The sequence below is a fragment of the Xylocopa sonorina genome, chromosome 6 (genome assembly GCF_050948175.1).
Source record: "Xylocopa sonorina isolate GNS202 chromosome 6, iyXylSono1_principal, whole genome shotgun sequence".
In the NCBI taxonomy this organism is placed as follows: domain Eukaryota; kingdom Metazoa; phylum Arthropoda; class Insecta; order Hymenoptera; family Apidae; genus Xylocopa; species Xylocopa sonorina.
The window spans coordinates 12,077,742-12,092,846 of NC_135198.1; the positions used below are offsets into that span (position 1 = coordinate 12,077,742).

The 15,105-nt window shown below is 43.1% G+C and overlaps 1 protein-coding gene across 4 annotated transcripts in view; it reads left to right on the top strand.

Annotated features, from left to right (window-relative positions):
- The window catches only part of LOC143424226 (uncharacterized), an 89,128-nt gene that overhangs the window by 25,003 nt on the left and 49,020 nt on the right, over positions 1-15,105 (top strand). For all 4 annotated transcript variants that reach the window (XM_076896157.1, XM_076896158.1, XM_076896159.1 and 1 more), the window contains exon 8: positions 4,068-4,225. In XM_076896157.1, coding sequence (XP_076752272.1) covers positions 4,068-4,225 — 158 coding nt within the window. The remainder of the gene's footprint in view (positions 1-4,067; positions 4,226-15,105) is intronic.

The following is a 15,105-nucleotide window of genomic DNA, read 5'->3' on the forward strand; positions in this document are numbered from 1 at the left end:
AGCACCTAGATTCCCTTTTCTACGAACGAGATGGGTAAACGTTCGAGGACGTCAGGAAAAGTAGGATATCGAAAGACGTATGCGTGCCGAAGGAATTTTGTCAGCGCTACGCAATAAATGTTTACGCGTTCCCTTCGATTGAAACAGTAATCCTTTTCTTTTCTTCCCTTCCTTAACTGTACAATATTAATTTAGATATCGACTAAATTAAAAGTGCGACATTGATTCCATATCTAATAATAAACGAATTACGATCAACGAGCCACGCTGTTATTGACGACTTTGGTTGTTGAACCAACAAATATCTGATACCATTATGCCAGGAAGCAACGTTATCCTAATAGTCGATATAAAATTAATTATCGTTACGGTATCAGTGATGTACTATTTAAGCTTACATTTCAATCTAGAAATAACTACTCGAAACTTTTTGAATCATTGTTTATAGAAATGATTGAAGCGATATTTGTTCCCATGGCTACCATTTATCGTCGTACATGTTAAAAAAAGAAATTACTCGATGAATTACGATCGAGAACAGTTCGTAACTTTAAAGAGAGACAAGATGAATATCGAACTTCAAGTAAGAAAGGTGAATTTCGTCTCGGAATAGGTCGATGTACTCCACGATGTTACATTGCACCAAGTCAGCAGGCTGAGAGCGTCGCGTCGTTTTTCCTCACAGTGAAATGGGATTATTAACCCCCCCGCATAAACTGAGACGCGAACAGCGTCCATTTAAAAGTCGTCAGAAAACCGTAGGTACTCTTAACGCAATCGAAATCTGAGTTCCGTTTATCGCGTCGTGGAATATCACCGGGGTCAATAACAGTATTTATGCAGAGATTAGAGGCTCATAGAAAAGTAACTAGCATCGTTACACCGGTATTTCGATTGCATAATGCTTGTCGATTTTGCAATAAACGAAACCCGTCGATTCCGTGGCGTTTTTGCAGTTGCACGATGGAAATTTGCTCATGTTTCATGAAAGTGGTACTCGAGATTCGTAATAGCAGAGTAGGAACCCCTTTTTTTTTGGTCGATCTTGGAAATTTCAAGGTTAATTTCGCTTTTTTTTAGTACACCAAGGTTGTAACCGAATTGAACGAGAAGTATGCCGTGAGATGGTCGTAAAAATGGATAGTAAATTAGCAGTTTCGATTTAGTGGTAAAAGTGTGTCAGAGGATAGAGGTCATAGTGATCGAGTACCACTAGGCAAAGAAATTAGTGACAATTTTTATTAAAAAAATTGCTAAGAGTCAAGGACTATCTGTTATGTTAACTTGTTCCTTAAATTTCCTTGAAATTGCGTACAAAATAAATAGGGCGACCTTACGGAAAACGATGTTAACAGCCGCCAAAAAAAAAGTCGATTCTGCTATAAAGTTTCTCTCGTCAAAGCAAACAACTTTCTTGCCTTTTTAGCGACTCGTGAAAAATGCAAAAGCGAGGCCTATTTACAAAAAAGAGTCAATTACAACATTGCTATTTTTGGAAAGAAGTTCCAAAGCCGATTGATCAATTTCACATATTTTAAATTCATGCCAGACATATTTTTATAATCAATAAGACTAACTAAAAATAAACGGTGAACGGGCGTCGCCGAGCTCATATATAATCGAAGCGGATATACTTTATTAAATAATCCGTGGCGTCAAAGGGAAAAGAAAAAGCGATAGAAGGTATTAATAAGCAGCGGAATTATAGCATCGATATTAAAATTTGAATTAATCGCCCGATAGTTGAAAGAATCCGTTCGATATTCGTCGCAACAGATGGTCCTCAAGGTCGTCAAGGTACCGTGGTCCTACTTCGAGCATTTGGAACCAGGAGATACACTTATCAAGGGCAACGCGTCTCGAAACATTATATTACCGCAAGACCGTTTCTCGTGTAACAATCACGTAACATTTTCGAATGGTCAACCAAGTTATCTGGACGATGGTAATTTGAGGTCGTTCAGCAGCGTTCGACTTCCCGTGATTAAAGGGAAAGGATCTTCGAACGTTGGACATTATGCAACCGCGTATCCTAATTCGTGTACGTGTACACTCGAGTCACTGTATTATTACATTGCATCACGAAATTTATCGGATTTCCCAGTTACATGGCATTTTTTCCAAGAAGAATTGCCGCGTAACTTGATAAAAATTATGCAACGGCTGGAATCGGTTAATTCGAACCATTTCTATCCGTCCGCATCGTACATGGTGCTAGAGATAGTACGTGAATGAAATTGAAAATCTCAGTTGTACGCCAGCTGAATCACATGCAAATTTTTTTCGTTTCTCGTATTTTTATCTATGGATTACACTTTTTATCTTAACGTTTCGCTTTCCTTTCACAGATTCGCCGTGATAGTGTAAAGCTTGACGCTCGACAAGCTTGAATTCGGAACAACGTTTATAATTAAGAGACCAACTCTTCGTTAGCATTAACAGGCGAATCCTAAGGGAATCGTTCGCATCGTTCTCTATTCATTTTCTGTTTTTTACGCTGGATCAACTAACTCGACCAATAGCAAGCCAAAATCCAGGAGCCTTGTGTCAATAAACCGTTAACACACTTCCATGAAACGCGCCTATTTGAAAAGAGAAAGCCGAGGTTTGAAATTTAAAAGCTTCACGTTTTATTTCTTCTTTTATGGATTCTAAACAGTTCCAAAGTTGTTCAAGCTACGTTCATTCGATCCTAGAACAACGAATAGTTTGCGAGAACGCGATCTTACGATACGTTCTTATGGTCACGTGGTTGTTGGCAATACGCGGTCGTTCGCACATTAATTTATTCTTAAAGGATGATGAATAATGTCGACAGCTGAATTATTTTAAATACCAAAGGACGTTGTTCTTTTTGGTCGGATGAGATCCGTGGATACGACGGAGTAAACTGCGTTTTTCCTTTAATCAGCCCATAAATCACTGCTTGTATAGCGCCGTCGTTGAAAAGAAAAATTGTCGAAGACGCTCGCGAATGTATGCAGCGTGGAACGGTAGTTTGTTCTTTATTACGAAAACAACTCGCTATTCACACGAAAGTGGCCTGAGGAACTACCTGAACATATTTTTTTAAACCGATGTTTCCGTCTGACTTTCACGATAAACGGATAAATTTTGTTATAAAAATCAAAGCAGAAATTATACTGGAATCGTTTCAACGCGTTAACGACTTGTTCCTCGCCTCGTTTCGGAGGGTAAAAAAGCAGTAGCCGTCTAAAAGATTGATCAGGTAGCTATCGATGTATGATTTTTAAAACCCGTTACTCGATGATGATAGAAAAGCGGTATACTGTTATTTCTCGGATCGCCTAATCGTCTCGTGGTCAGGATATATCGCATACCTGCACGTAGGATACCCTGGACGGTTTACAAATGGACAGGATCTCCTCGTATATCGAGAGTGAATGGAGTGTTAAGTTTGGTAGGATGAATTAAGAGGCCGTAACTTACGAACGAAGGAACTGCGTAGAACCGATAGAGGGAGAGTCGATAAGCATTGTTTTTTCCATTATGCGTCATCTTATTTCAGCGTTTTAAATCTAAATTGTACACTATATACTTAATTAGTTCAGCGATTAAAAACGCAATCATTATGGTGTATGGTGAATAGCTACAATTTGTTATCAGAGGACGGCTCTGATAGCGGACTGACCTTTTACAAATGCCAACACATCGCACTTAATCATTCTCCAAATATTATGCATAACAATCGTTAGTCACACTATGAGTTTGCCCACGTTTTTTCCACATCCCCTTCCAACGTTACTGTTATCAAACTTTCTTGTATCTATATATATATATATATATGTATGTATGTGTATTGTCTTCCAAGAGCTGTGGCGATTCTTTTCATACGAGTTCGTCGCGTACACTTGGAGGAACCTTTCGATAGAGTTTAAAGCATCGTCTTCAGTTCCACCAACCGGGAACCAATCACGTGTTAAGTCAAAAAGTATCTGAAAACACTTGATATTTGATCGATCGGGAATGTAGATGCTGCCTAATGCGATTAGGGAAATTATTGGTAAACGATCCGAACGAATAAAAAATCAAATTCCTTTGTGCAGGAACATGATCGTGCTTCGTATTCATGGCGATGAATTGATGTTCGGAGGCAGTGGAAGCGTAATGACACATTCACCGCGCATACCTCAGATGGAGATGATGAAGGTCCACATTCCCTTCACCTTCAAGCTTCACGAAAGTTTCAAGAGCACTTATACCGGTGAGTCTTTGCTCAAACACGTCCTTTTTCTTTCTCTTTCGCATTTAACTTCTCTTAATCTCCGTTTATGTTTAACGTGCTCGCGAGTACCATCAACGAATCAATTAAAGAGTAACGCCTTTACGAGCTACCAATTAATGCAAATACCTATGTAAAATGTTCGAATGCGCACGAATCGTTGAGGCTTTACGAATCTGAACCCTTCGATATCCGTGAAAATTTCCGGATCATTTCTAGCGCCTTAAGGGGGTAGATTCTGCCCGGTCAGTTCGTTACTCTTCGTTGTATTAACATTCTAATTAGAAACCGCGGGTGGAAAAGGACGAAACAAAACGGAGATCGTATCTCGCACAATTGATGTACAAATTCACGGACGTGTCTCGCCTGCGTCTCGTCTAATTTTCTCGGGATTAGTATTCGTTGGCGTTTGAAGGGTCGTCAAAATTCAGGCGTCGTTCGAAGCAAACCTGACGGTCCGCCAGCGAAGCGGAGCTCCGTACTTCGTCGAGTCTATATCCCCGTTGGCAAATCGCAATGGGCAACGATTTCCCTACGAGGAAATATTCCAACGAGAATAATTAACGCGCGCGTACCATTACGCGCCCCTGCGGTTAATTAATCCGAGCCCTTCGCGCTCTCGATTCGATCGGCTCGAGAACTGGGTTAGAGACATTGGCGAGAAGGGAAAAGAAAAAAAGAAGATGACTCCTCATGGTTGCCGGTCGTCGTATTTGGTATGCAGGTGTGGAAGGCACCTGGTGTTACGAAACGTTACCTTGACCGCTTGGCCAGGTCATCGTAAGTCATTTAACCAGATGATAATTGATCGCACCGTTTCGTGATCGAACAGCCTGGGGTAAATTTGTTTTTCTTGCCTTTCCCATTTTTCTCGCCTCTCTGTCACGTTCTGCATAATTACTGTTTACGATTCGCTACGTGGACTAGTAAATATCCTGGTAATAAATTTGAAGGAATATCGCGAGGAAAAATTGTTTATAGAACTGGTAATGAGATTCATAGAAATATGTTATTTGCGATAAAAAAAAAAGGAACAAAACAAAATCATGAATACCATGTAAGAATTTATAATTTGTGTTACATCGATCCGCGCGATATCGATCTTTGTTACGCGCACGAGAGTACCGATGCACGTGCAGTCATCGACTGCATGTACGCGGGTAAGAACAATCATCCTCGATCGCCTGCGGTCACGTTTTATTACGCGTCCCCTGATTTGTACTCGACACTCGGCGACCCTCGGTAAATTCATTAAACCACGCGTATTCGTGCGATCGCGGGCATGTTTATTACGCTCAGGACTAGTTACTGTAGCCTTGCCGGTGTGCCTTGGATCCTATTCGAACCGTGCCACGGACCATGCCGCGACAATGCTACGAAGGAGCACGTGTTCGATCGTTTAATGGGAACCCGATTGATCATAACCGACGATTACAAATCCGTGTTACGGCTGATATCTTCATTAATTTCGATAACGTTTCCCCCAACGTTTCGTGATCCAATGTCACGGTAGCGTCTTTGCTACGACGCAATGGTCATGGACGTGTCGCGCTATAACTTTCAGCTGGCTATTCCCATACCTCTGCCTCTTTTGATTAACAACTCCAGAATGACTAACTTACGCTTTTTTGTACGCTCCCTACACGCGAGTAGATCATCTTGTTGATACAGGAGATATAAAAACGTAATAACAGATTACGAGGATGTACTTTGACATAACAGTTATTAATACCTTGCGTTTTACCAGGAATAGCGTATAAAATCATCTTCGTCGGTTTACGATAAAAACCAGCAAGCGTTCATGTAACTGTCAATTGCATCGAGATAGTCCGCTATTAATTACTCCATCAGTTGGCGTGTACTGACCAGTTGATTAATTTCTTCTCTCGATTGTGCAACGATCCGATGATTTAATGCGAGCCGAAAGCACATCGGCGGTAGGGACGGATAGTCCGGGATATACCCTTCTCGTTTATTACTCGTGGAAACGATGAAGGTAAAGGAAGACACCCGCGGTGGCAAAGCCGTAGTGTTTTCGAATTCCAGGCCCGTAGACAAAAGTGACCATGTAAAAGCTTGAGGGTCGATCGCGGTGGTTCAGTCTCGTCCATCGAGGACAGCGGTTTAGTTGCTGGAATACAGGAATGTTACGTAAGTTACGTGACAATAGGTGAAACAATTTCCAAGCGATCGTGCCTGATGCAGGCATTATTAATAAACCTAAGCCAATCGTGAGGATATACGTGTCTGAAATCCTTGAAACTGGAAGCTTATGGATACGATTCCTCGATTGTATCTACCGTAGACGCCAGCCACAACAGAAAACGACCGTACGCGTTAACGAGCGAAAAATTGCCTTGGTCGTTACGTAGACGCAGGCAATTGAACGAAGTTTTTAGAGATGGATTGTTAAAATGATTAACAAGGATTCCGTGAAGATTTATAAAATCGTCGGCTTAGAATGGTAGTCTAGTGATCGATCGGGTCCGCGGAAGTTATGCGTGTCAAGTTCACAGACTAGTTCGAAAACTTACTTAACAAGCGGTTTGCGAGTCGAAAGCTCATTCACGTAGCTTGACATTCTTTTATCGTGCAAATATCATGCGTCCTCCTCTCTGCAGGGGAGAACGGTTCGCCGGTACGAAGGAGCGCTCCGGGTAATTGTGCAATGCATAATCGTGATTGGATCTGGAAAGAGAGAGAGAAGAGCTTGTGGTCCAGGTTACGAAAGGTAAAGGCAACCGGTGACGTAACGTCGTGAGTCGATTGCAAGATTCCTTCGACGGGAGAAATAAGCCGTGTTCATCGTCGGCTACAGATCTTTTGGTCCTCTCTTAAATGGCGCCATCGTTTTCGAAACTCCTACGCATTCAACGTGTCTTCGTGGCTGCTACTCTAGAAGCCTGATAACCATTCACAGACTTCTTACGAATCTCGTTCTCTATGAAAAAATAAGCCCAATAATATTAAAAAATATTTCCGATTAATAGTCAAAGTGTGCTTCCAAGAATCAACGTTCGATTAATGCAGACTGGATAGTCACGATTTTGTTACAAACTCACGTGTCTCCATGCGACGCCGCTGTGAAAAACGTGTATATTTTTCCTAATCCAGCTGTAATCGAGGCGTAATTTCTACAGGTTTCCGAGAGACATTCTTGCCTCGTATTTCAAGCCTCGACTCTTTTTTGATTCCACTTTTCTTCTCTCTCTTTTAATCCTCGCAAATAGACCGGTGCGGTGCGTCGCTTTCAGGAAATCTTTTTGCTCGCACGTACGGGCATCGTAGCGTAGCCGTCGCCTTGTAATGCAACATCCTGTCGAATCGTTGCTTTTGCGTTACGTAAAACGCGTCGCGGCGGAAAAGAGAAAAGACGCGCGACCGGGGGCCATTAATTTCGTCTCCTCTTATCCCTCGTCTCGTATTTTTCATTACACACGTGTGCCCGGCCAATTGCACGAAATGAACGCGATGACTGCAATTACCCTTACGAGCGCTCGCCTACTACTTTCATTCTTGCTCCCATAACGCGTAATAGCCGACTTCATTGTTAGGAAAGAAACTGAACTGTTTCAGGCTGTTTTTTTACCGCGCTGATAAATAAATTCGTCGTCCTCTTTGATCCTCCGCGTCTCTGTTTTCCCGTTCCTCCTCGCATCGAGAATAGAAGAGACGCAACCGGATGGCTTCCAAGTACTTCTTCATCACTTAGACGATGATGGATGGTCTCACTGGACGAACGGGTCCCGTCGATAGAATTTTGTTTGTCGGTTCGTTCGCGTTCAGTTACGCATGGAAATGCGTTTGAATCGTCCATGAAATAGGAAAAGCGGCTAGAGTCCTTGAAACTTTAAATTATAATGGCGCGTTCAAGCTTCCCATTCGACACATACAACCAAGCGGAGAATCGATTTCAATGCGTAATAGAAGCACAATGATACGTCTATTTTAAGACATTCAGTTGTACACTTTGTACACCTTCCCTTGCACAAATGTTCCGGGTGATCAAATTTCGGTGCAACTCGGTACCATCTAGACGCGGAGGGACTTTGGCAAGTTTTCAAAGTTTGTACGACGGCTAGTAAAAATACGGAAGTAAAAATGTTCGTGTTTGTCTTAAACGTTATATCGTATACGTGAAAAGCTTGTTTATATTTATCACGCGAAAAATTGGACTGGGTAAACCGCGAATTCGAGACGAGTCAGAGCAACTTTGAAAAACGGCAAGGCTTCCCGGAAGCCTCGAACAGGATGGAATATAACGCGGTAACGCGTAGGATAACGGTCCCATCGCGTAAAAGAGAACGGTTTCGTTCGGTTACCAAAGCCAAAGCAACTATTCTTACCTCGATAAATGGTCACGTACGTAGTCTTATAATGGTGGACGCAATTGATGATCCGCGAGTGACGTAAAGTCGTTTGTTTCCGTTTCCATGACCTACATTACGTATTAATTAAATTTGTAGGAATCGATTGGAAGAATTGATTAAAGGGAAAAAAATGAAGTTCGATGTCGAACAACGATATGGGGGTAAAGGCAAACAGTCGTAACGCGGAGAGAAATTTTACGCAAACTTGCTCGAGGCGTCTTTGCACCTACGTGTCCCGTTGCTTTTCCCCGATGCACGAGAGCGGGTTTTCCTCGAGAAACGAGGACTGTGCACCAACAAAGGACTATTTTTACACACCGTGCTTCCTCTTTCGTTCGAAGCATTCGCGATAGATGTTTTAAACATGTTGCATTCGCTGGAAATTGAGCGAACTGTTTCTTTCGCTTGCGATCTGACCTGAGATTATCGTCTCGTCTTTATTTTGTCTACAGGGTCACAATAAGCGGTACGTACGTCTGCAATATCTCGTACAAGTCGAATATAAGAACAGCAAACATGATTGAATAGCAACATTCATGCCATGATAGTGTAATGCGGGGTTAACGGCGATATACGTAGATTTGGTCTTCCTGCGTAGAAATGAACTTTAAATATTGGTACGTCTAAATGTTATCTACCATCGTTATTTGTTTGTTAGTTTGCTGCTTGACGAAAATAGCAGTTCAATGGAATAAAAAGTCGGTCGAACAGAAAACGCAAGTCGCAAATCTTGTTATCGTGAAGACCAGACGTAAACTGTGTAGGAGGTTACGATGTGAAGACGGGGAACGCGATAGAGGATTGTAAATGAGGAGTCAAGTGGTTGGAACAATTAGTGTCTGCGACTCGCTTTCGTGGCTCGTGATGCAAACGTTCGCGTCAATATGCAGTGGCATTAAAGAGCTGCAACGTCGAAAACCAAGGGACTTCTGTTTTCATGGTCGCGTTAAGAATGATCAGCCCTCTCTTTCCATTCGAGCCAGTTAGAAACGCTCAAACTGTTGGCCTTACATAATATAATTAGACGCGGGATAAGATTGCTTTTCCAATTATTAACATTTACTTCGCAAACTGTTCAGGGCGGGCAGGAGATTGCCTGTTTGGATAATTTTAGTCTCTATCGTGCTTTACAACCTCTCGAGTACTTCGCAACTTCCCAGCATACAACCGACCTCAATAAGGCTGCAGAAGCGTCCAGAAGCCTCGGGATAGCAGCTAGTTTCAATGTAAAATGCACCACGGCCTTCGAAGTCTAATTACTTCCGTTGTATTTCAGACTTGTTAACTTGGTAAACTACAATGGAACGGAACCAGTCAGATCCACGATTTCGATAGTCCATCAAGCTCCAAAGAATAGAGGATAAACCTGTTGCAATCGCGTCTCAGCTTCGTCCGTCCAAGACCTCCAAAAACTTCAAAAACAACATTATTATTCCACTCAAATCACAGTTTCATCAGTCTACGAACAGTCCTCGACGGAGCTCTCGAACTTAGCGAGCATTCCAAGAGAACGCGTTGATTTCTCGTTAATTACTCGATTATTTTCGCAGACTGGAATGCCGAAAGTTACAGAGGTTGTCGAACGTGGGATCATGGCGTGTTCGCGCGTTCACCAGCTCTGTTCTACGCGAGGATTTCGACATCGTGGCTTCAAGGCTAGGAACTGTTAAAACATATGGCCGACCGATCGCCGGTTTCGGAGCGGCTTCGTTTCTCGTCGCCGCGGTCGTTGGAGCAAAACGGAACGGGGAATAGAAGTTGTCGGTAGCATACCAGCATCCCGTGACAGAAGGGAGAGAAATGAAATTCTGGCTTGCCTACGTGACTGTCCAGGCGTAGAACAATCAAGGTCGGCAGAAACGATTCGAACACGACGTTGCCTTTTGCGATTTAGCGAATCCCTTTTTGCTCAGATTTACCCATCCAACAAATTTCTCTTCTATTTTTACAATAGTCTGACTTTATTCTTGTCCCGACAGGACTTAAAACGTAATTATAGATAACGTGACTAAAGTTACGACAGTGGTAAGAGTTCTTGAACCTCCAGGTTCGAATGTATCCTTGGATGGGATTTTAATGATCGCTATTTATAAGTTTCCAATTTTGGCCTGTGGGCCTCGCCTGTTTGGCGAGAAAAAAAATGACTACTCGTTACCGAGTTAAAAAGATTTATAATCCGTGAGTGATAAAACGAGAGATTAGTCTACGAGAAACGTGTTGTTCCGAATGAATTATGCCGCAAAAGAATACCGGTGTGTATTCATCAAAATGTCGTAGGAGCCAGGTATACACGCACACTCGTGTCGCTTCTACTCCCCGGAACACTTTGCCTGAAAGGTTGAGTCACGTTTAGAACAGGGAAAAGTAGCCTCGAGAGCCTTACACATGCGGTAACTCATCGACGAGAACAAAGCAGTAAAGATACCGGCAGAACGTTCGATAAACAGCAAAAGACACGTCAGAAATTCAACAGGCCATCGGATCGATTAACGCGGTTACGAATAAAGTCTAGAGCGTGGAACATCGTAGCGCAATAAAAAACCGTATCGAGCATCACTTTCACAGATGCACACGCGAACGTTCGTTTCTTGGTATTGAAAGAAAAGCAAAAAAGAAAGATTAAAAACGTTCGATTTCTCACGTCCGGTGCTTGTGTCCGATTCGTTTTTTTTTCCTTTTCGATCGATCAAGTCACAAAAAATTTATGACTCACGCTTCCGGATAAATTGATGCCTGATCGAAAACTCGAATGAATAGAATTACGTTCGAGTCGATTTGTAATTCATTAAATGATTCTTGAATAAATTGTCGCAGTCCATAATAATCGGGTTCGAGTCACTCGAATAATTTTAGTTCCATAAACGTACACGCCGACCTTCGACTTAGATTTTTCATCGGTTTGGAACACGCAGAGCGAGAAGGAAGAGCAATTTCGCAATTTCTCCGAGTTACATCGGTATTACGGTAATCGCGTTCGCGCTCGCCCAGCTCTCTGTAGACGGCGTTTACCTCGTGAATGTAAGAGACCGGTATGTGCACGCGAAGTGGTCCGATTTCCACAAGCAGCTGGTGCAACCAGGCGTATTAGCAGCTCTTGCCGGATTATGCAACGATATTTGATAATCGGCCGCACTATGTTGCTGTTTCTAACATTTTTTTCCACCCGTCTCCCTTACTTCTTCCACTGCTTTCGTTACAGCGAAAACTTTGTATCTACAGATTTCCCACCGTGGCGAAACATACAATTTCACAGCAAGAACTGGTCAAACTTTCGGACTTTTCGTGTCGATACAAGAAGAATCGCCTCGGAGATGATTGTCAGCCAGGATCTTCGCATCGTTTCGTTAAGACGTTTAGAATTTCCCTCTGCGGAACACAGAGAGTAAAGAGTTGAATCGAACCAGCAAGATCCAGTGGATGGGTATCGCGTTTCACCTTAACAAAGGTTCTGCTCCTAGCAACTACCGTGAGACCAGCGCGGTAATTACTTCCCGTGGAAATTCCGATCCCAGCCTATGTACTTTAATAACCGTGAAACCGAACAACGACCTTTCTAACGAAATTACTTCGTCGTGTTGCAGATCCCCGTTCTAATACTTTCGATAATTGCAAACTGCGGGTCCTAGAGTACGTGGACGGGTTGAAATCACGCCATCAGGCCAACCGAATGGAATCGACTCCCGGAATTTGGGTTAATTGCAGACCACGAACGCTCGAGACTCGAAATGTTTCACCGGACGGCATTAAAAAGCAATTTTCACTTGGCGAAATGACATATTACCGTTACAGGCGATTCATTATCAGGCTAGACGCAATAGATCCCGCGTGTTCGCTTTGTTGCACCGTCGCTGCACATAGTGCAACGTGTCCGCACGGTTACGTTCTGTCTGGCTGCCGGGCTGATCAGCCTTTCACCGAACCATTCGACACGTACGATCGTTCTGTCGCTCGATTATTTTCTGTTCCTTTGATCGGGTAGGTTCCTCGACCCCCGGTGATTCACACACGCATAGGCTAGCCATTGATACGTCGACCTGGGTTACGTCGGATCCTTCTGTATTTCCTTTCTCGAGCGGTCGATTGTTCGTGGAATGGACATGTTTCTTTTTTTAATGCTGTTCTGTCAGAAATTTCAGAAGAGATGGAAATAATTAAGGGTAGTCGGGATTCGAGGAGACCGTTTGTTGAAGAAAGAAGAGATGCGTCTCGAGCTCCTGCATTAAAAGCTGCAATTATCTGAATCGTTAATTATTGTTAGACGTTTCTAATATCAACTGGAACGTTCGCTAAGCGACGAAGTGGTTCACCTTGCAAAAATAGTTCCCCATTTCGTTCAGGACTTCTAGGATATCACTCGTGAAGCTTGACCCACATCGCGCAGCTCATTGTGTTACAGTCTATGCGTTAAGTCTTTGCCAACCAGTCTAGTTGTGCTTGACCGGTCAAGCCTCAACCCGCAATTATGTAATTGTTCGTACATCGTGTATTTTAGAAAAAATGTATACACATGTACACGAACTCGTTGCGCCATCCTAGGGATTGTATTTTAAACAAACGAACCTGTTGCTTCGCGTTACGACACAGGCGTATTCGAGAGTACGTCGTTATTCTCGGGAATGACTGTTACGATTAGCGATACATCCACTATCCTGGAATAATAACGTGATACGAGCACCAGTTTGTATCTTGTCACGTTTTAAACGATTCCTGCGTTCCTCGACACGTGATGCATTTTCGCGACCGCTTTCGCAATATATTTTATTGTTCACGCGAACACGAAGTTATCGGGTTCGTTTCGAATTGTTTACTGGTAATCGTGTTCGTATTTACCCGACTGTTTCCTCGTTTCGTGCCACAGAATGCGTCACATTTCCGTGTCACGACCAAAACGATGGCTTCGGCGGTTGCAATTGCACATCGCGATGCGCTTGTTATGTTACTCGAAACGATCGGACGACCGTTCGCTTACGTGACTATCGTCCACCGAGATTCATCTGAATTCGACGGAATCCCATCGAATTCGTCACGTTTCGTACGTGAAATCCAAGTAGAGGGTCTGAATTTTTCTAATCGTCGCACGACAAACCCTCACCGAAAGTTGGTCCGCGAATTCGACTTATCCAGAAACCGTTAATCGATTCCAGAGTGTTTCACGGATAAGTAGGTTCCGTTGGTACCCGTAGAGGTGTCCAAAAATACACGTCCATGTACGAAAGCGGTGAGATTTCGGCCATCTCGTCCGGCTCCGCGGAATGGCTGATTTGATACTTTGCCCGCGAGACCGTCGCGTTGGACGATCCGTCTTGGCAGCTTTCACTTTCGTTCACACCAGCCTCGCGTGATCCCGAAACAATCTCCTCGACAGTGGCCTCTCCGCGGGCAACGAGAATTTTTTACCACGTCTGCTCTCAAGAACCACGAATTACGTCCTCCTTAGTCCCGAGATTATGCGATTTCGACCCCGATCCTCTGCTTCTATGTCGTTTTTTTGGTCTCGAGACCCACTAGGTGCAGGTTTTCCCACTTATCGAACACGTGAATTCGTCGTTTCTGTCGTTTTATCAGCGTGGATAAGTACACCAAGGCCGTACGAATATTTTACACGACAATTTGTAAAGATTACAGAAATAAGAATAATAATTAAAATGAAACGTCGCCGAAAAAAGAAAATTCGAACAGTAATAAAACAGTTGAAGGATACCAAAAAAGGGACTCCAACGGTAAAGAAAGCAGCACAAGGACACCATACAGAGGGAATTGAGGTAATAAAAGAGAACAGCACATGGGCAGCAAGAAAGTTCCAGCAATAAAAAGGAGCAGGTCAAGGAGAGATTCCAGAAGAAAAAAGAACGGCAGTATAATACTGAAAGAAGCAGCGTTAATAGAAGCGGCAAGCAACGAGTGGAAATATCTTATTTTTTTGTCTGGGAAAAATCTCGTATGTCTGTCAGCTCCGATGCCTAAACGATCTTGTAACACGGTCGTAAAACGAAGGGGACGAGACTCTGTTGGTCGCGAAACGAACAGGTCTCTTAAGACGGTTTTTGGTCCATTTCGAAGAAGTCAGACGAGCGTACGCGTAAATTAGAACCGAAAGGAGCGTACCCTGGGGTCTTTCCTCTCACGCGTGACCTGAAAACCGTGTTTTACCCGACGGAGATACTTGGACCCAGACGAAAGGAAGGAGTCGAAAGTGGGGCTCATTGTGCAATAATTTTAAGTAACGTCACCAAGTGAAATAACACGGTAATGTATCGCTGCGAGGCTATTTTCTTGCGCTGCTTGCGGTGGTTCTGTACGTTGTGTGGTCTGGATCGTTCAGACCCGATGAATCATACATAAGTAACGTTATTCCGTCTAATTGACGATCCCTCAAAACTGCCGAGCAACTGTAGAACGTAACGAATACGGTACACGCCTTTGAGCACAAACGAGTATCTTTATAGTAGCATATTTGGTAATACTCTGTATGTAAAAATGGTACTCTATATG